This window comes from Candida metapsilosis (assembly GCF_017655625.1).
Source record: "Candida metapsilosis strain BP57 chromosome Unknown scaffold1, whole genome shotgun sequence".
In the NCBI taxonomy this organism is placed as follows: Eukaryota; Fungi; Ascomycota; class Pichiomycetes; order Serinales; family Debaryomycetaceae; genus Lodderomyces; species Lodderomyces metapsilosis.
The window spans coordinates 2,758,837-2,780,806 of NW_027138159.1; the positions used below are offsets into that span (position 1 = coordinate 2,758,837).

Consider the following 21,970-nt stretch of genomic DNA (forward strand, 5'->3'; position numbering starts at 1 on the left):
ATTGTCACTCATCTATAGACATCTCGCATATTTTCATTTTACTTACGGTCGCCTTGAATGCAAGAATGAGCCCAGGATGTGGTCAAATATATATATAAACAATTAATTACACCAGGCAGGTAGAGACGTCGCGATATCTTACGATGCAATTTTCTTGAATACTTTCGCTAGTATAAAGCTATATGACAGGAAAAGTTGCACCACTTCCGTTTAGAATCTGACGAGAGGGTCTTATGCAAATGTTCGCCTGTGAACTAAAAAAGGCGCACCATTTTCACTTTACAAAATGAAGCATATGCACAAAAAAAAAAAAGATCATCTTGCAAGTATGAAATCATTGGGCGATGCTTGCATGCTAAGTTTCGAGATCGACTTCCCATAGATTAGAATCTTAGTGAACACACAGGACAGCTCATATTTCTGAAAAAGAGGGGTGGAGGGGGGATGTCAAAGAGAGAGGCTTCCCTATGCCAATGTTCAGCAGAATGGTTCTAGGGACCAATGCTCACAAGAAATTGGGTTATCAATAAATACTTTTTTGTTCAAGGGTGTCGTCTGCATTTTTGTACATTTGCAATAACGAAAACATAACGCTCGCATATTGGCCGCAAAAAAAAAAAAAATCGTAATTAGGCTCCCATTAAAACCATTTACAGACGCAGTACTACAACTCATGAATTCAAAAATGACACAATTTTGGAATACTATCGGATGCTTCTTTTTCCTAAAATGTACTTTTTGCACCACCTTGGCTTAGTAGTATAGACCTCAAAAACTTATTAGGTAAAAAAACGACCCACTTTATTGTATTTGTTTATTTGTGGCTTTGTTTTTTAGTATACAACAACATTTGACGACAACCACTGATACAGTCCAGCAATGCAGGGTCTAAAATACAGACCCTTTCAATAGTTTTTGCAATAATCAAAAAAAGAGGGTAACAAAGACCAAATAATGGCGCAACATTGTTTTTGCAATTGTAGCTGTGATCGGAAGTACTGGACACTAACCTGAGAAATGTATAAATACCGGCGAGTCAATCCCGTCTTTTCATTTCCGAAAATGATCTGAACTATAAGAGAAACTATTAAACCCTACTTACTATCGTTTTACATTTAACTACTTTGCTTTAAAGGGACAATTGAATTACACGTATGCGGGTATTGTTAAAATTTCAGTTAGCGGTGTGGCTATTTATTGCCACCGCCTGGGGTAAGAATGTACAGAGCGGTACAGTTGTTGATTGGGGTACCCAAAATGTTGGTACTGGCGATGTTCATATCTTCCCAAATGCAATTTGGTCTATTATCAATAATGCTGCATCAGATTTTCATGGAAATATTAATGTTGATTCAAATGGTGGACTTTATGTGTCTTCGGTCTCACCGCTGATTGCTTTGTCTGCTACAATGATGGATCTGATCTATGGTGTTGTCAACGATGGTGTGATTTCGTTTAATTCAATAAAGGGTGCACCTGGATACACTTTTATGATTATGGGTAATAAATTTTTGAATAATGGTGACTTGTTCTACTCAGCCTCGGGTGAAGGGTCATGTGTTAGTGGTATTAAATCTACAGATTGGACCAACAATGGATTTATTCAAGTTTATCAAGAACAAAAGAGTGATAGTTATACATATTTGGGTATGGATGGAAAATCTGTTCTCAACAATGGTCAGATCTGTTTCACTAACACTAATTGGTATCAACTTGCTGGAATGTTGGGAACAGGTTGTGTTACCGCTCAAGGACAATCGTCACTCTACTTTATGAATACCAATTTGCAAATTTCCGAAGGTGAAATTTTGTACTTGTCAGGTGGTGACACATCAATCATGGCAGTTGGATCAACCGATGCTCCTCAAACTTTCCATGTTAGAGGTTTTGGTACCATTAATGGTGTTTCCAACAAAATTGGTTTGACTGCTACTTTGTCTTCACCAACTGCAGGTAAGATGCCTTTCGCTTACGATGCTAAATATGGTATTTTGACTTTGTACGTGGGCTTGTACACACAAAAGTTTGAAATTGGAACAGGATATGACTATACAAAATTTCAAATTGTCAGTGACACCAGCAGAGGCATGCCAGGAATTTACTTGGGTGCTGTTCAATACAACGGTCCACCGCCAAACCCAGGTATGCCACCAGAGTGTAAGCCATGTAAACCTATCCCAGGTATTCCAGGAATTGACTCACCATCATCAACTTCTTCAACTAGCACTACCATATCAACCCCGGAATCTCCAAACACTTCCAAGGGAGAAGACACCGAATCTTATGATTCAACTTTCACAGTCACTGACACAATTTTGACCACGACTACAACAAAGGTTCCTACACATGTTTCAGACACAGAGTCTTATGATTCTACCGTCACAGTTACTGGTACTACCACACAAACAGAGACAACGTTGATTACTTCCACATGGCTTGTTACTAAGTCCGATGGATCTGTTGAGACTGAAACAGGTATTGTATCTGAGTCTGACACCGAATCTTATGATTCAACTTTCACAGTCACTGACACAATTTTGACCACGACTACAACAAAGGTTCCTACACATGTTTCAGACACAGAGTCTTATGATTCTACCGTCACAGTTACTGGTACCACCACACAAACAGAGACAACGTTAATTACTTCCACATGGCTTGTTACTAAATCTGATGGAACTGTTGAAACAGACTCCGGGCTTGTTTCTCAATCTGGATCATCATTCAGCAATTTGACTACATTTGCTACACCATCTGAAACTGAAGGCGTGTTTACTTCCACTTGGACTACCACCAACTCAGATGGATCCGAGGAAACTGACTCTGGACTTGTTTCCGAATCTGGATCATCATTGACTACCATCACTACCTTCCCACATGCAACTGAAACTGAAGGTGTCGAAACTGAGTACACTACTACATGGACTACCACCAACTCAGATGGATCAGTTGAAACCGACTCTGGTATTGTTTCCGAATCTGGATCATCATTGACTACCATCACCACCTTCCCACATGCAACTGAAACTGAAGGTGTCGAAACTGAGTACACTACTACATGGACTACCACCAACTCAGATGGATCAGTTGAAACCGACTCTGGTATTGTTTCCGAATCTGGATCGTCATTGACTACCATCACCACCTTCCCACATGCAACTGAAACTGAAGGTGTCGAAACTGAGTACACTACTACATGGACTACCACCAACTCAGATGGATCAGTTGAAACCGACTCTGGTATTGTTTCCGAATCTGGATCTTCATTGACTACCATTACCACCTTCCCACATGCATCTGAACCTGAAGGTGTCGAAACTGAGTACACTACTACATGGACTACCACCAACTCAGATGGATCTGTTGAGACTGACTCTGGTATTGTTTCCGAATCTGGATCTTCATTGACTACCATTACCACCTTCCCACATGCAACTGAAACTGAAGGTGTCGAAACTGAGTACACTACTACATGGACTACAACCAACTCAGATGGATCTGTTGAGACTGACTCTGGTATTGTTTCCGAATCTGGATTTTCATTGACTACCATTACAACCTTCCCACATGCATCTGAAACTGAAGGAGTGTTTACTTCCACTTGGACTACAACCAACTCAGATGGATCAGTTGAAACCGATTCTGGTATTGTTTCCGAATCTGGATTTTCATTGACTACCATTACAACCTTCCCACATGCATCTGAAACTGAAGGAGTGTTTACTTCCACTTGGACTACAACCAACTCAGATGGATCAGTTGAGACCGACTCTGGTATTGTTTCCGAATCTGGATCTTCATTGACTACCATTACCACCTTCCCACATGCATCTGAAACTGAAGGAGTGTTTACTTCCACTTGGACTACAACCAACTCAGATGGATCAGTTGAGACCGACTCTGGTATTGTTTCCGAATCTGGATTTTCATTGACTACCATTACAACCTTCCCACATGCATCTGAAACTGAAGGAGTGTTTACTTCCACTTGGACTACAACCAACTCAGATGGATCTGTTGAGACTGACTCTGGTATTGTTTCCGAATCTGGATCTTCATTGACTACCATCACTACCTTCCCACATGCATCTGAAACTGAAGGTGTCGAAACTGAGTACACTACTACATGGACTACAACCAACTCAGATGGATCAGTTGAAACCGACTCTGGTATTGTTTCCGAATCTGGATCTTCATTGACTACCATCACTACCTTCCCACATGCATCTGAAACTGAGGGTGTTGAACTTACACTACTACATGGACACAACCAACTCAGATGGATCAGTTGAAACCGACTCTGGTATTGTTTCCGAATCTGGATCGTCATTGACTACCATCACCACCTTCCCACATGCAACTGAAACTGAAGGTGTCGAAACTGAGTACACTACTACATGGACTACAACCAACTCAGATGGATCTGTTGAGACTGACTCTGGTATTGTTTCCGAATCTGGATCTTCATTGACTACCATTACAACCTTCCCACATGCATCTGAAACTGAAGGAGTGTTTACTTCCACTTGGACTACAACCAACTCAGATGGATCAGTTGAAACCGACTCTGGTATTGTTTCCGAATCTGGATCTTCATTGACTACCATCACTACCTTCCCACATGCATCTGAAACTGAGGGTGTTGAAACTGAGTACACTACTACATGGACAACAACCAACTCAGATGGATCAGTTGAAACCGACTCTGGTATTGTTTCCGAATCTGGATCTTCATTGACTACCATTACCACCTTCCCACATGCATCTGAAACTGAAGGTGTCGAAACTGAGTACACTACTACATGGACTACCACCAACTCAGATGGATCAGTTGAAACCGACTCTGGTATTGTTTCCGAATCTGGATCTTCATTGACTACCATTACCACCTTCCCACATGCATCTGAAACTGAAGGTGTCGAAACTGAGTACACTACTACATGGACTACAACCAACTCAGATGGATCAGTTGAAACCGACTCTGGTATTGTTTCCGAATCTGGATCATCATTGACTACCATCACTACCTTCCCACATGCAACTGAAACTGAAGGTGTCGAAACTGAGTACACTACTACATGGACTACAACCAACTCAGATGGATCTGTTGAGACTGACTCTGGTATTGTTTCCGAATCTGGATCTTCATTGACTACCATTACAACCTTCCCACATGCATCTGAAACTGAAGGAGTGTTTACTTCCACTTGGACTACCACCAACTCAGATGGATCAGTTGAAACCGATTCTGGTATTGTTTCCGAATCTGGATCTTCATTGACTACCATTACCACCTTCCCACATGCATCTGAAACTGAAGGTGTCGAAACTGAGTACACTACTACATGGACTACAACCAACTCAGATGGATCAGTTGAAACCGACTCTGGTATTGTTTCCGAATCTGGATCATCATTGACTACCATCACCACCTTCCCACATGCATCTGAAACTGAAGGTATCGAAACTGAGAACACTACTACATGGACTACAACCAACTCAGATGGATCTGTTGAGACTGACTCTGGTATTGTTTCCGAATCTGGATCTTCATTGACTACCATTACCACCTTCCCACATGCATCTGAAACTGAAGGTGTCGAAACTGAGTACACTACTACATGGACTACAACCAACTCAGATGGATCTGTTGAGACTGACTCTGGTATTGTTTCCGAATCTGGATTTTCATTGACTACCATTACAACCTTCCCACATGCATCTGAAACTGAAGGAGTGTTTACTTCCACTTGGACTACAACCAACTCAGATGGATCAGTTGAAACCGATTCTGGTATTGTTTCCGAATCTGGATTTTCATTGACTACCATTACAACCTTCCCACATGCATCTGAAACTGAAGGAGTGTTTACTTCCACTTGGACTACAACCAACTCAGATGGATCAGTTGAAACCGACTCTGGTATTGTTTCCGAATCTGGATCTTCATTGACTACCATTACCACCTTCCCACATGCATCTGAAACTGAAGGAGTGTTTACTTCCACTTGGACTACCACCAACTCAGATGGATCAGTTGAAACCGATTCTGGTATTGTTTCCGAATCTGGATCTTCATTGACTACCATTACCACCTTCCCACATGCATCTGAAACTGAAGGTGTCGAAACTGAGTACACTACTACATGGACTACCACCAACTCAGATGGATCAGTTGAAACCGACTCTGGTATTGTTTCCGAATCTGGATCTTCATTGACTACCATCACCACCTTCCCACATGCAACTGAAACTGAAGGTGTCGAAACTGAGTACACTACTACATGGACTACAACCAACTCAGATGGATCCGTGGAAACTGACTCTGGACTTGTTTCCGAATCTGGATCATCATTGACTACCATCACTACCTTCCCACATGCATCTGAAACTGAGGGTGTTGAAACTGAGTACACTACTACATGGACAACAACCAACTCAGATGGATCAGTTGAAACCGACTCTGGTATTGTTTCCGAATCTGGATCGTCATTGACTACCATCACTACCTTCCCACATGCAACTGAAACTGAAGGTGTCGAAACTGAGTACACTACTACATGGACTACAACCAACTCAGATGGATCTGTTGAGACTGACTCTGGTATTGTTTCCGAATCTGGATCTTCATTGACTACCATTACAACCTTCCCACATGCATCTGAAACTGAAGGAGTGTTTACTTCCACTTGGACTACAACCAACTCAGATGGATCAGTTGAGACCGACTCTGGTATTGTTTCCGAATCTGGATCTTCATTGACTACCATTACCACCTTCCCACATGCATCTGAAACTGAAGGAGTGTTTACTTCCACTTGGACTACAACCAACTCAGATGGATCAGTTGAAACCGACTCTGGTATTGTTTCCGAATCTGGATCTTCATTGACTACCATTACCACCTTCCCACATGCATCTGAAACTGAAGGTGTCGAAACTGAGTACACTACTACATGGACTACCACCAACTCAGATGGATCAGTTGAAACCGACTCTGGTATTGTTTCCGAATCTGGATCGTCATTGACTACCATCACTACCTTCCCACATGCAACTGAAACTGAAGGTGTCGAAACTGAGTACACTACTACATGGACTACAACCAACTCAGATGGATCTGTTGAGACTGACTCTGGTATTGTTTCCGAATCTGGATCTTCATTGACTACCATTACAACCTTCCCACATGCATCTGAAACTGAAGGAGTGTTTACTTCCACTTGGACTACAACCAACTCAGATGGATCAGTTGAAACCGACTCTGGTATTGTTTCCGAATCTGGATCTTCATTGACTACCATTACCACCTTCCCACATGCATCTGAAACTGAAGGTGTGAAACTGAGTACACTACTACATGGACTACAACCAACTCAGATGGATCAGTTGAAACCGACTCTGGTATTGTTTCCGAATCTGGATCTTCATTGACTACCATTACCACCTTCCCACATGCATCTGAAACTGAAGGTGTCGAAACTGAGTACACTACTACATGGACTACCACCAACTCAGATGGATCAGTTGAAACCGACTCTGGTATTGTTTCCGAATCTGGATCTTCATTGACTACCATTACCACCTTCCCACATGCATCTGAAACTGAAGGAGTGTTTACTTCCACTTGGACTACAACCAACTCAGATGGATCAGTTGAGACCGACTCTGGTATTGTTTCCGAATCTGGATCTTCATTGACTACCATTACAACCTTCCCACATGCATCTGAAACTGAAGGAGTGTTTACTTCCACTTGGACTACAACCAACTCAGATGGATCTGTTGAGACTGACTCTGGTATTGTTTCCGAATCTGGATCTTCATTGACTACCATTACCACCTTCCCACATGCAACTGAAACTGAAGGTGTCGAAACTGAGTACACTACTACATGGACTACCACCAACTCAGATGGATCAGTTGAAACCGACTCTGGTATTGTTTCCGAATCTGGATCTTCATTGACTACCATCACTACCTTCCCACATGCATCTGAAACTGAAGGCGTGTTTACTTCCACTTGGACTACAACCAACTCAGATGGATCAGTTGAGACTGACTCTGGTATTGTTTCCGAATCTGGATCTTCATTGACTACCATCACTACCTTCCCACATGCATCTGAAACTGAAGGCGTGTTTACTTCTACTTGGACTACAACCTATTCAGTTGGATCAGTTGAAACTGAATCCGGAATTGTATCTCAATCAGGCACTTCATTTACGACTTTGACTACATTTGCTCCACCAAGTGATGGTGGCTTTACGTCAATTACCCCAACTGGAAACCCAACTGGAAACCCAACTGGAAACCCAACTGGAGGAGAACCATCAGGAAACCCAACTGGAAACCCAACTGGAAACCCAACTGGAAACCCAACTGGAAACCCAACTGGAAATCTTGCGCCTAGTGCTGGTGGTGATAATGGATTAGGTCCCGACAATGGTTCTGGTTCTAACACAGGGTCTGGTGCTGGTGCTGATAATGGTTCTGGTTCTGATAATGGATCTGGTGCTGGTTCTGATAATGGATCTGGTGCTGGTGTTGATAATGGATCTGGTGCTGGTACTGATAATGGATCTGGATCTAACACAGGATCTGGTGCTGGTGTTGATAATGGATCTGGCTCTAACACAGGATCTGGTGCTGGTACTGATAATGGCTCTGGTTCTAACACAGGATCTGGTGCTGGTGCTGATAATGGTTCTGGTTCTGATAATGGATCTGGTGCTGGTTCTGATAATGGATCTGGTTCTAATACAGGATCTGGTGCTGGTGTTGACAATGGATCTGGTTCTAACACAGGATCTGGTGCTGGTGTTGACAATGGATCTGGTTCTAACACAGGATCTGGTGCTGGTGTTGACAATGGATCTGGTTCTAACACAGGATCTGGTGCTGGTGCTGACAATGGATCTGGTTCTAGTACAGGATCTGGATTTGATGCCAATACTACAAGAGGTGGATCTACAATGGCTACCGCTGTTAGCGGATTACAAGTACCTACAGAATCTAGTGAATCTTCACCTTCTTCCGTTAACACTTACGAAGGTGCTGCATCCATAGCCAAAGTGTCAACATATGCAAGTGTCTTCATGTGCATAATGATGTTGGCTATGTTTTAGGATATGATCATTTTTGATCGTAACCGTTTTTTTTTTTTTGAAACTTTTATTCCTTCTTCCTTTTTTTTTATTTGCTATTCAATGGTCGATTTTTTCTCAACATTGCTGGGTTTTTGCGATCTGTGATTCTTGTTTTTATTACACTATTTTTGCTTTGTTTGAATGTTTTTTATCATTATTTTCGGTTTTGACTTTGGTCTTTTTTATTTTGTTATTATTATTTTCGGTCATGTTTTGGATTTTTATATTTTCAAAACACCTTTATATGCTACTTTTCGGTCCTTTGTATATTCTATATTTAAGAGTACACAATTATTTTATTTGTAACATCTAATCTTGTAATTTGAATGGATTTTTGGCAGCGCAACTACCACTACAATTACTGTGGGCGGGTACATGGTATGACATAGTTTTGGCTCCCGGAAACTCTTGAAGTTTTTGCTACCACTGTCTAGGAGTTAGGGGTCCTGAAATGCAAACACATTTAGATAATGTTTGGATGTAGAAAGTCGGAGACACATAAGGGAGAGATGCTCTTTGTGGTTTAGCAGAAAATCTTTCCTCAAATTTTGGTGCAAAAATATCACTTCCTCCATTAAACTTGTACAAAAATCAAATAAACATCCAAAATATTTCTCACAAAAGACACGGTATGGAGGAAATGGAGATACAGCTTTTCGGAAAGTTAAGTAATCATATTTTGTTTCATCTCTTCAAGTGGTAATTATTTTCCTTGTTCAGGGACTATTTATTATTACTCAACGAACCAATTTTGTGTCACAAGTAGTTTGCGCGTAAAATATTACAAACTAAATTGATTCGTTTCTTTAAATCAAAGAATTCCAATTGTATGGTAAATATATTGACTAGGGATTGCGCCCACAACAAATAAATACTGATGTCTTGGTTCATTTTATCTCTGCAATTGAAGTTGAGAAAATATGGGTGCTAGTTACTTTTCATGCAAAGTACATCGTTAAAACGGGAAAAGATTGACGGGATAGACATACATCCTTAATACAAGCGGATGTTTTAAATACAATGACCTCAAGAGACTAAATTTTATACTCATATGTATTAATGTTCTAATTTATTTCCGGAAGGGGAGTTTGAATATGAAACTCAAAAAGTTGCACAAATTATCCAGCTGATCGATTTAAGTAAATCTTAAATTTCACACTTTGATAACACTTAGCTCGAGAAAGCCTATTATGTACCGAGTTAATTTGGAATTGAAGGCACGTTTGTTGCTTCTATCCTGTATAGGAATGGTTTGTAAAAGCCCCAGCTTTTATCAAACAAAGTAAACAGGAGTATTAATACTGGTGACATCTTAAATTTTACAATCAAATGATTGTTGGGTAGGACAGACTGCGCTTTCACAATACCAGGACCCACGATTTCTTTTTTTTTTCAACCGACTATTTGTGTGTTGAATACAATTAAAGTCGATCCAGCCAATTGAAGAAGTAAACTAAGATTAAACTTATGTTGCTTTTCTGGGAGACGGGGTGAAGTTTCTTGCCAAGGGAAATATGAAACCTTATTTAAACTACTCTCTCAATTACAATGGACAAAAATAAACCGGTAATGGTTATAAAGTTGATCTTAGACTTTTTTAGTTCATTGAAAGTTTAATCAAGAGGTACTGATTTCTGAGACTTTTAGAAAGACAATGAGAATGTAACAGGAAATGACACTAGCTTTTGACTTTTATACTCCATTCATCAAAAAATTGAGGCTTGGAATTAGAATCAATCCTTACATTCTGTGCCACCTCTCTCCAACTCATTAATTATATATAGATGTCAATAATTCACTCTATTCTCTTCATTATACCAATTTTTGCACCCATCAAATCACTTTCACTCAGAATCAATGTTGTTTTTAACCCAAGGGCACTTAGTAGTGTACCTTTTAGTTGCACTAGTGCTGGGATCGGAAATCACAGCCAACACCATAGATAGAGGCAGCTTAAGTTTAAACGTGGGGGACATCACTATTCATTCTGGTGCTTATTGGTCTATCATTAACAATGCCATTACTGCTTTTGTTTCGAGTTTAAATGTTCAATCTAATGCTGGTTTGTACATCTCAAGTTCATCTCCATTGCTTTCATTACAAGTGACTTTGTTAGGGTTATTAAACTCGATCACGAACAACGGTATAATCTCATTCAACGCAATCGCTTCCTTGACAGCAGCAAATTACAATCTCGTTGGATTATCATTTACAAACAACGGAGAAATGTATTTGGGAGCTTCTGGGGTTTTGGCGAGCACCATGAGTATTACGTCCGCCAATTGGAGAAATACAGGCTTACTCGTACTTCACCAGAATCAAAGAAATGAAGGTAATGTCCACTTGGGGGCCCCTTTGACAACAATTACTAACAACGGTCAAATATGTTTCCGTAACGAGGTTTATCAACAATTGACTACAATAAGTGGTATCGGATGTATGACTGCTGAGCAAGACTCGACCATTTACATTTCGAACGCGGCCCTATCTGTGTCAACAGGTCAGACATTTTATTTGGCAGATGGCGCGTCATCGATAATCGTACAAGCCCTTTCGACACCACAAACTTTCAACGTTCGAAACTTTGGACAGATTAATGGAGTTGCTAATAAGATTGGTTTAACTATTCCTCTTTTTTCATTACTTGGTAACCCTTGGACTTACAATCCCCGCACAGGAATCTTAACTTTGAAGGGGGCTGGAGTTTTGCAACAACACTTTAATATAGGTCCAGGTTACGATTCTTCTTTGTTTCAAGTCGTTACTGATAGCGGTGCTGGATTGCCGTCTACAATTTTGGGCTCTATACAATATAATGGACCTGTGCCGAGGCCAGGAATACCTCGCCAATGCAGACCCTGCAAACCGCTACCAGAAATTCCAGGCGCGCAACCTACTGAATACACAACAACAATCACCACAACAAGCAATGGATACGCATTAACAGAAACTGGCATCGTTGATATCACGACAGATTCAAGGGGATCATGGTACACATCAACAACCATACTCACCGATGCTCCAACAGACTTGGTTGAATATACTACGACATGGACTACTACTGAACCAGATGGGGCTGTCGACACAGATTCCGGTGTCGTTCAAGAGATTGAAGATTCGTTGACTACAATAACTACATTTCCAGATATCGATACCAGTGGCGCCGTGGAATTTACAACCACATGGGTAGTAATCGAGTCAGATGGATCAGTTGAAATAGAGTCCGGTGTTGTTCAAGAGAATGGAGATTCGGCGTCCACTATAACTACATTTGAGGCAACTATGGAGGGAGGATTTTTAACCACGTGGATAACAGCCGAGTTAGGTGGGATTATAGAAACAGAATCAGGAGCGGTCCTACAGAATGGGGCCTCCTTGTCCACTATCACTACATTCGTAGACAATGATTCAAATGAAGGTATTGAATACACAACTACATGGACCACAACTGAATCTGATGGATCGGTGGAAACGGAGTCAGGTATTGTCTTGGAGAGTGAAGAGTCATTGATTATAATAACCACGTTTCCAGAGGGTGGTCCAACAGAGGCTATTGTATACATGACGACATGGACTACAACAGAATCAGATGGATATACGGAAGTAGAATCAGGAATCGTAATTAATAATGGAGACTCATTAGCTACTATTACCACTTTTCCAGACACTGATGCTACTGAATCTGACTACGCTACTACATGGATCGCTACTGAGTCAGACGGGTCCATTGAAACTAAATCTGGAATAGTGTCCGACGATGGTGACGTGTTGATTACCATTACCACGTTTCCTGACGATGGTGGAAATGAAGCCACTGTATACATGACTACATGGACTACAACAGAATCAGATGGATCAACGGAAATAGAGTCCGGAGTTGTATTTGGCAATGAAGAAACATTGACCACAATCATTACGTTTCCGGACAAAGATGCAAGTGATGATATAGAGTTCTTGACCACGTGGACAATTAAAGAGCCAGATGGGTCCATCGAGACTGAGTCAGGTATTGTTTCTAAAGTTGGTGATTTGATAACAACTATCACAACATTTCCAGACAGAGATGCAAGTGATGCTGGTGAATACTTTACCACGTGGATTGCAATTGAAGGAGATGGGTCGATTGTGGAAAAATCCGGAATAGCAATGGAAAGTGACGGTTTCTTGACTACCATTACTACATTTCCAGGTATTGATGCAAACGAGGCCACTGCATATATCACAACATGGACTACAACAGAATCAGATGGATCAACGGAAATAGAATCGGGGATCGTGTTTGGGAATGAAGAATCTTTGGTCACTATTACTACATTTCCTGATGAAGAAACTAGTCTTGCAGGAGGATACTTTACCACGTGGATGGCAACTGAATCAGACGGGTCTGTCGAAGCAGAATCCGGAATCGTGATCGAAAGCGACAATTACTTGACTACTATTACTACATTCCCGGACAAGGACGCAAATGAAGTCACAGTATATATAACCACATGGACCACATCAGAACTAGATGGATCAATAGAAGTAGAATCAGGGCTTGTGTTTGGGAATGAAGAATCCTTGGTCACTATCACAACATTTCCAGAAATTGATTCAAACGAGGGGACTGTGTATACCATTACATGGGCCGCAACTGAATCAGATGGATCTTTAAAAATGGAATCAGGAATAGTGTCCGAGGAAGGTGAACTGTTAACTACCATCACTACATTTCTGGGATATGACACAGGTGAGGAAATAAAATATACCACTACATGGACAACTACTGAGTCAGATGGTTTTGTTGGAATTTACTCAGGTATTGTGTCTGGAATAGAAGGATCGCTTATCGCATTTACTACATTTTCTTCACCAGCCTCATCTGATACCGGAATTGTAAAAACTCGGTCAAGTGCTGAAATAACTGGAAGGTTTCGGCAATCAAACGAGCCAGGTAGTAAAACAGCAGGAGAATCACTCCGATCAACCTACAACTCATATGAAGGGCATTCTGGTGATGATTCTGGGTCCACCGGAGGTGTAGCAGGAATCACTATTGCTCCAGCAGTAAGTCTAACCTACCCTCCATTCATAAATGTAACTGGAAACCCAAATAGTGGCTCTAGCATAGAAGCTACTAACGAAGCTGGAATGGGTACAACTACGGACGTACCCGGCTCAGGTGCTGCTACAGGCTTTGGCCTCAATGATGCCAATGGGGCTAGTGCTAGAGCTGGTGTTAGCAGTGGGTCTCATTCAGGTAATGACAATGGACATTCTGTAACTGGTACTAACAATGGATTAGAAGGTGGAGGCACAAGTTCTGGTGCTGAAACAGGTTCTGATTTCTATTCATTAGCAGGTGGAAATGGTGGGCAAGGTAATACCTTAGGAGCAGATGGAAATGAGGTTTCTCGCTCCAATACAGGCTCAGTCACCGATACTGGCTCCATCACGAACAGTTACTACTCAAGTCCTGAGCCCTTGTCTTCACCTACAGCCAGTATTGAGCCGTTCTTGCCGTCAAAGTCGATCGAGTCTTTTCCAAGTAGTGTTTCTGCGTACGATGACTCAGCAGCTACATATGTTAAGATATCATCGATTTCGATTTCGGTTTCGGTTATGTGTATTATGTTGGTCATGTTCTGAAGAGTATCGGAGCTTGATTTCAATACGCTTGGCATGACACGAGATGATAGCTGGTGATTGACGTTGCTTCCAGCTTTTGCCACTTGTGCACTTTGCTTGCTGCTGATACTGGGTTGAGGCGAGTTTTTTAACGACTACTTATTGTAGTGTATTTTGTTGTTTTCAATTTCGAAATCTCAGCTTGGGTAACCCGGGTTGAAAACTTACGATTTATTCATTTAATTACCGAGCTAATTCAAACTTCTTGTAGTTTTATATTGATAGAGAATAAGCACACGGGGTCAGGATTTATACTTCATCAAAGTAGGATTAAAAAGCTTTGGCGACACAAGGAAATAAGCATTTTGCCCATTAAGGACTTTTATAGAGAGAGGGGAATAAAGGAAACTTTGGCCACAAGAAAAAATATAGGGCTATAGCTTGCCACTAACACACATCTCGTCGGTAGTGCCTGGTCAAGTGACAGCAATAGCAATACCAAAAAGCAAGACTACCATTTAGAATAGAATGGAAACAGAATGAATTCTTTCAAACTCGATGATGTTAGTGCTTCACACACCCTCATTTCTTGCTTTTCATGCTTATGAATGGCTCTCATTTTCTTTTTGTGAAGTATTTCCAACTTATGCAAGATCTAAAACAGCGACCAAAGCCATCGAAAGTGGTACAATAGGAGTTACCCGCGGTTAAGAAAACAATTCCCACAGTTACCGTTTAAAGTTGCTACGGCATATTTTTGAAGTTGGAGTGCAGCAGCTTTTGTTTTAAAAGAAGAGAGTTCATCCTGTATTGTTGTCCCTAACTAAGGTTAAGTGGAGAAGAAAACAATACAACGAGAGAATTTTGTTCCATACGTTTGAGTGTTCTTTGCTTGGGATCGACATAGATCTACGATCAAGTGGAAAAGAGTCATCGAATTTCGTATTACACTTCGTATAATAATATTAACAATAAGAACGGTAAGTTGTACAACAATTTTGCTATACTTATTTTGTGTAACGCTTCACAGGGAAAAGAGAATTTTTTGGTGTAATTCCTATATACTGAATGAGAGAACGAGCTCATAACCATGTAGTAGTTTCCCTGAATAACCTTAAACTTCACAAAACCCTGTTTCGTAGGTGGGGTTCATCTGTAATTATCATCTGATCAGATGTAATTGGTTAAAAAGAACAACATACTGTACATTTCTTTTTCTTCCTTAAAATCGGAAATGGATCTGCACACTATTTTTGTTGTGCTTACAAAAGATTGGCGCTGACTCTTGTGGAGTTAAGTTTAGTTCAACCAGATTCCTTTTGTGTGCAGCTTGAAAAAGCACATACACAATCAGAGCAAAGGCAACAAAACTTTACACCACAGAATGGGTTACAATCATTCGAAGTGGTGCGGAAGCATGTGTGAAATAAGTTCATGTAATGTGCTAGTAGGTCCTTCACAAGTTTGACCTCATTGGTAATAAAACACTTTTGAAGAAGAGAATAAGTTGAGTATAATTATGTCAAGAGACTTCGTAATTGAGGTATTATTATTGATTTATACCTTTCTCGTATACCTTTTATGGGCGTATACATGCATAAACAATAACAGACGAAGAAAATAATTTAACCACCACTAATAATAATTATAGTAATAATGAAAAAAAAAAAAAAATAGAAAACCACAAATACTAACTGTTCTTTCACTCGAACAATTTCAAGTATAGTGCCAGTACACCAAGCTTCTCTTTACTAACATCTTATATAGCCAAGCTTTTCTGTACTTTGTATAATGTGACGTGATTTTGGTAAATCTATTATAAAAAAAAATAAAGCACATTTTTGGTCTGGTGTGGAGATAAAAAGTTTATTTTGAACTTCTTCTCATCCTTTGTTTTATTTTCTATTTGTCTTGTGAATTTAAAACCCTGCGTTCACAAAAATAGGGTTCACATACTAAATTTAGAAAAAAGCCCTTTGAAACTATTCTTGTTGACTAAGTTTAGTGAGCGGGGAAACTATGCTGTGTCTTAGTGTTGAGCTTTGCTAGTTTTTGCTCACTCAAGACCCTATTTCCCGAAGAAGACATAAGAAATATATAGGGGTTTAGACAAGAACAAGGAGGAGTTAACCATGAACGTGCATGACCAAGTTATTTAAAACACAGTACGTCACGTAGACAACTTTGAATTTACAATGTAGATTGACGCACAAAGTCAACACATTCTCTAAAACGGCGGCTTAAGTAGTCGTAATTCGAACAAACGTTCGTAGAAAAGTCAGATGAAAACGTTAAATACGGCACTTTTCAATGTGGGGACATGCCATACTTCTGAATATTGTCGACGTCTATTCTCTTTTCCTTCTCTGATGGGTAATTTTGTTGTCTGCTGAAGACACGCGGTTATATGCTTCCAATCTAGAGAAATGACTTTGGAGGTCTTCGTAACCGTGCAAAGCTGAGAACATACTACTTAGTTACGAGAAGCCTGCACCCTCCAAACAAAACAGACCTTTTGTGGGCTTGAAAGTTTCCGTATTTGGAATATGTAGGATTGACTAAAAATAGTGCTTTGTGTATGGAAGTTGAATGTATCCCAACATGGATCTGCACCATGTGAGAAATGGCGCTCTTTCATATTTTGATACGTTGAGGCTGTTGCTTGCATGCCGTATTTGAAAATTGTACCATTATTTTCAAAGTCACCACTGTTTTAGGATCTTGTTTTGAGTCGCAAGTTTACGAGCAGCTGCGGTCATTTGGTATACATAATCAAACATAACTTCAAAATACTACGACGTCTTGCATGCTTCCTGCTCGTAAGCAGTCTAAGCCCACGCGTTTTGAAAAATTACTTGTCTTAGCAGACACTTCCATGGTCTGGGGGTGATCGGAAATTTAAGTTGTAGAGTTAGAAAATTGCACAAATTTGAGAAACAACCCTCTGCTTTCTTCAAAATTGGGTAAAACCCTCTTCTATTTCCATAAGCTTTCCTTCTCTCGTTAATTCTTTTTCCATCTTCCATTTGTAAACCTTAAATTTCCATTTCCTTTTTCGTCTCTGCTCTTCTACTTTTTTACTTAAAGAGTAATTTTGTAGCTTCTTTGCCGGTCTGTTTGGTTAAAACAAGATTTTTTAGTCCAATTCAGGTTGGGTTTGTATCCTAATTGGAAATCCAGTTTCCTTTAATAGAAACTCTTTGTCCTATTTAAACTATAATGGTATATAATCCTTTAGTTTTTGAGTATATTGATCAGTTTGTGACATTTCTGTTTCCTGACTTCGTTCTATTACCTAAACGCCGGTGTTGATTTGTACTACAATCACTAACACTACACATAACAGACAAATCGTAGTTCCCTGTAGATGGTCTCCTCACTACCTGCTCGTCACTAGAATCCATGGACCATAAATAGTTTGCCAAATTTCCCAATTCAACTGTGCATTATATTTCGAATATTTTTCTTTTTTTTTGCACCCATTAAACTCACTTAATAACAAACAATGTTGATCTTTTCAAAGTTGTATTTGCTAGCTTGCTTTCTAGTTGCAATAGTCCTGGGGTTGGATATCACTTCCAATAGAGTTGATAGATCTACCATAAATTTGGATATAGGCGACATCACCATACATTCTGGTGCTAGCTGGTCAATCATTAACAATGCTATTACCGCCTTTGTTTCAAGTTTAAATGTTCAGTCTGATGCTGGTTTGTACATCTCAAGTACATCTCCATTACTTGCTTTACAAGTTACGTTGTTAGGATTATTAAACTCAATCACCAACAATGGTATCATTTCATTTAATGCCCTTGCTTCATTAACATCGTCAAATTACAATCTCATTGGATTATCATTCGCAAACAACGGAGAAATGTACTTGGGTGCATCGGGGATCCTTCCCAGTACAATGGGAATCACCGCTGCTAGCTGGAAAAACACTGGCTTATTATCGTTTTATCAGAACCAAAGAAACGAAGGGTTCGTCAACTTGGGTGCTTTATTAGGTACAATAAACAATAATGGTCAAATATGTTTCCACAACGAAGTTTACCAACAAACAACCACAATTGCTGGTACTGGATGCATCACAGCTGAACAAGATTCGAGTATTTATATCGCCAATGCTGCTTTATCGGTTTCTACTGGACAAACATTCTACTTGGCTGATGGTGCTTCATCTATGATTGTACAAGCATTGTCTACACCACAAACTTTCAATGTACGCAACTTTGGACAAGTTAATGGAGTTGCCAATAAGATTGGTTTGACAATTCCCCTTTTTGCGTTAATCGGTAACGCTTGGTCCTATGATTCAGTTACAGGAATCTTGACTTTAAGAGGAGCTGGTTTGTTGCTGCAGTATTTCAATATAGGTACAGGTTATGACTCCTCAAAATTCCAAGTTGTTACTGATAACGGTGCAGGCTTACCATCTACCATTTTGGGTTCTATCCAATATAATGGACCTGTGCCGATGCCAGGAATACCTCGCCAATGCAGACCCTGCAAGCCGCTACCAGAAATTCCGGGCGCGCAACCTACTGAATACACAACAACAATCACGACAACAAGCAATGGACACACATTAACAGAAACTGGAGTAGTTGATATCACTACCGACACATCGGGATCATGGTTTACAACTACATCTATCTTCACTACTGCGTCTACGTTTAGAACAGAGTATACAACTACATGGACCACTACGAGTGCCGATGGCTCAGTTGAGACTGACTCTGGCATTGTGTCTGTATCTGACACTTCGCTCACCACCATCACTACATTCCCACCTGTTGTCACCACTGAGTATACTACTACTTGGACCACAACTAACTCAGATGGCTCTGTTGAAACTGATTCTGGTATTGTTTCGCAAAGTGGATCATCATTGACTACACTCACCACAATCCCACCTGTTGTTACTACTGAGTATACTACTACTTGGACTACAACTAACTCAGATGGCTCAGTTGAAACTGATTCTGGTATTGTTTCACAAAGTGGATCATCATTGACTACACTCACCACATTCCCACCAGTTGTTACTACTGAGTATACTTCTACTTGGACCACTACCAATTCTGATGGCTCTGTTGAGACTGACTCCGGACTTGTATCTCAAAGTGGATCATCATTGACTACACTCACTACATTCCCACCAGTTGTTACTACTGAGTATACTACTAGTTGGACTACAACTAACTCAGATGGCTCAGTTGAAACGGATTCTGGTATCGTGTCACAAAGTGGAGACTCGATCACCACCATCACTACATTCCCACCTGTTGTCACCACTGAGTATACTACTACTTGGACCACTACCAATTCTGATGGCTCTGTTGAGACTGACTCCGGACTTGTATCTCAAAGTGGATCATCATTGACTACACTCACCACATTCCCACCAGTTGTTACTACCGAGTACACTACTACTTGGACCACAACTAACTCAGATGGCTCAGTTGAAACTGATTCTGGTATTGTTTCACAAAGTGGATCATCATTGACTACACTCACCACATTCCCACCTGTTGTTACTACTGAGTATACTACTAGTTGGACTACAACTAACTCAGATGGCTCAGTTGAAACTGATTCTGGTATCGTGTCTCAAAGTGGATCATCATTGACTACCATCACTACATTTGCTCCTGGAAGTGTTGCAGGAACTGATACTACTGAGTATACTACAACTTGGACTACAACCAACTCAGATGGTTCAGTTGAAACCGATTCTGGTATAGTTTCACAAAGCGGTGATTCATTGACCACTATCACTACATTCCCACCAGTTGTCACTACTGAATACACTACTACTTGGACAATCACTAACTCAGATGGCTCAGTTGAGACTGATTCTGGTATTGTGTCCCAAAGTGGAGATTCATTGACTACGCTCACCACCTTTGCTCCAGCAGTGACTACTGAATACACCACCACATGGACAACCACTAATCCTGATGGCTCTGTTGAGACTGACTCTGGTATTGTGTCCCAAAGTGGCACTTCATTGACTACACTCACTACATTCCCACCTGTTGTCACCACTGAATACGCAACCACCTGGACTACCACTCATTCTGATGGATCAGTTGAAACTGATTCTGGTATTGTGTCCCAAAGTGGCGATTCATTGACTACGATTACCACATTTTCTCCTGGAAGTGTTTCAGGACCTGATACCACCGACTATACCACTACTTGGACCACAACTAGGTCAGATGGATCGGTTGAAACTGACTCTGGTATTGTTTGTCAAAGTGGAGATTCATTGACTACACTCACCACTTTTGGACTGTCAGCTTCTTCTGTGTTGTCTAGTAGTTTGCTGAATGTACATGGCTGGAACTCGAGCGGAGTAGTTAGCTCACTGGAGGTGACGAATGGTGAGTCTATCGTTACAGGCCTGGGAATTGTTTCAACGACTACCAGTTTGGTGTCATCTGAGGGTGCAAGAGGAGGAGTTGCAAGTGAGACTATGGTTATGTCCAGTGTTACAGAGACTCATGCACCAACTGAATCTGTTGATTTAAATGCTGGAGATGCATCTTCGACTAGTAGTGAAGTAACGCAATCTGAGGGTGGTGAGGTTGCTGCTGCTGGATCAACCACTACAGAAGATTCAGAGTTGCCTGCTGCTGCTGCTGGATCAACCACTACAGAAGATTCAGGGCCCCCTGCTGCCGCTGCTAGTTCATCCCTTACAGAAGATTCGGGGTTCCCTGCTGCCGCTGCTGGTTCTTCCCCTACAGGTGAATCAGAGTTCCCAGCTGCCGCTGGAGGGCCTACTAATGGACCGGAGATCGGTAAACCATCTTCCGCAAGTGTTTCAGTAGAGGGACTGAAGTCTACGTTAAGTCAAGCTGGATCACAAGGAGAATATGCAACTAGCGTGACGACATTGACAGAGCAAACTAGTAGTGCTAACCAACCTACAGTTTCAATCAATACTTACGAAGGAACAGGATCAATTTTGAAATTTTCATCCCTTGTTAGTGTATTGGCGGTGTTAGTGACAATTATCATCTAGTTCATTAGATGATGCTATTGACATTGGTCATAATGTTTTGTTTGTTTTTAGTTTTTGAATTCACGAATCATATTTTGGTTGCAATTTCATACGTTTTTACCAGTTGATGATGAGTTGCACCACATTTTTAGTTATTTCGGTTTTACATAATTGTGTTTAAATTTAATATTTCGATCATGCT

The 21,970-nt window shown here is 40.6% G+C and overlaps 3 protein-coding genes across 3 annotated transcripts; all 3 read left to right on the plus strand. All coding sequences in view use genetic code 12, as the record gives it.

The window, feature by feature from the left end:
- Positions 1–1,154: 1,154 nt before the first annotated feature.
- I9W82_001241 (uncharacterized protein) lies at positions 1,155–9,128 on the plus strand (the record flags this gene model as incomplete). Its single annotated transcript, XM_067689966.1, has 3 exons — positions 1,155–4,239; positions 4,280–7,336; positions 7,381–9,128. 3 exons carry the CDS (start codon positions 1,155–1,157, stop codon positions 9,126–9,128), a joined length of 7,890 nt encoding a protein of 2,629 aa, XP_067551263.1.
- A 1,878-nt stretch (positions 9,129–11,006) lies between these two features.
- I9W82_001242 (uncharacterized protein) lies at positions 11,007–14,777 on the plus strand (the record flags this gene model as incomplete). The annotated part of the gene is made up of 1 exon (XM_067689967.1): positions 11,007–14,777. One exon carries the CDS (start codon positions 11,007–11,009, stop codon positions 14,775–14,777), a length of 3,771 nt encoding a protein of 1,256 aa, XP_067551264.1.
- A 3,484-nt stretch (positions 14,778–18,261) lies between these two features.
- I9W82_001243 (uncharacterized protein) lies at positions 18,262–21,789 on the plus strand (the record flags this gene model as incomplete). The annotated part of the gene is made up of 1 exon (XM_067689968.1): positions 18,262–21,789. One exon carries the CDS (start codon positions 18,262–18,264, stop codon positions 21,787–21,789), a length of 3,528 nt encoding a protein of 1,175 aa, XP_067551265.1.
- Positions 21,790–21,970: the final 181 nt, after the last annotated feature.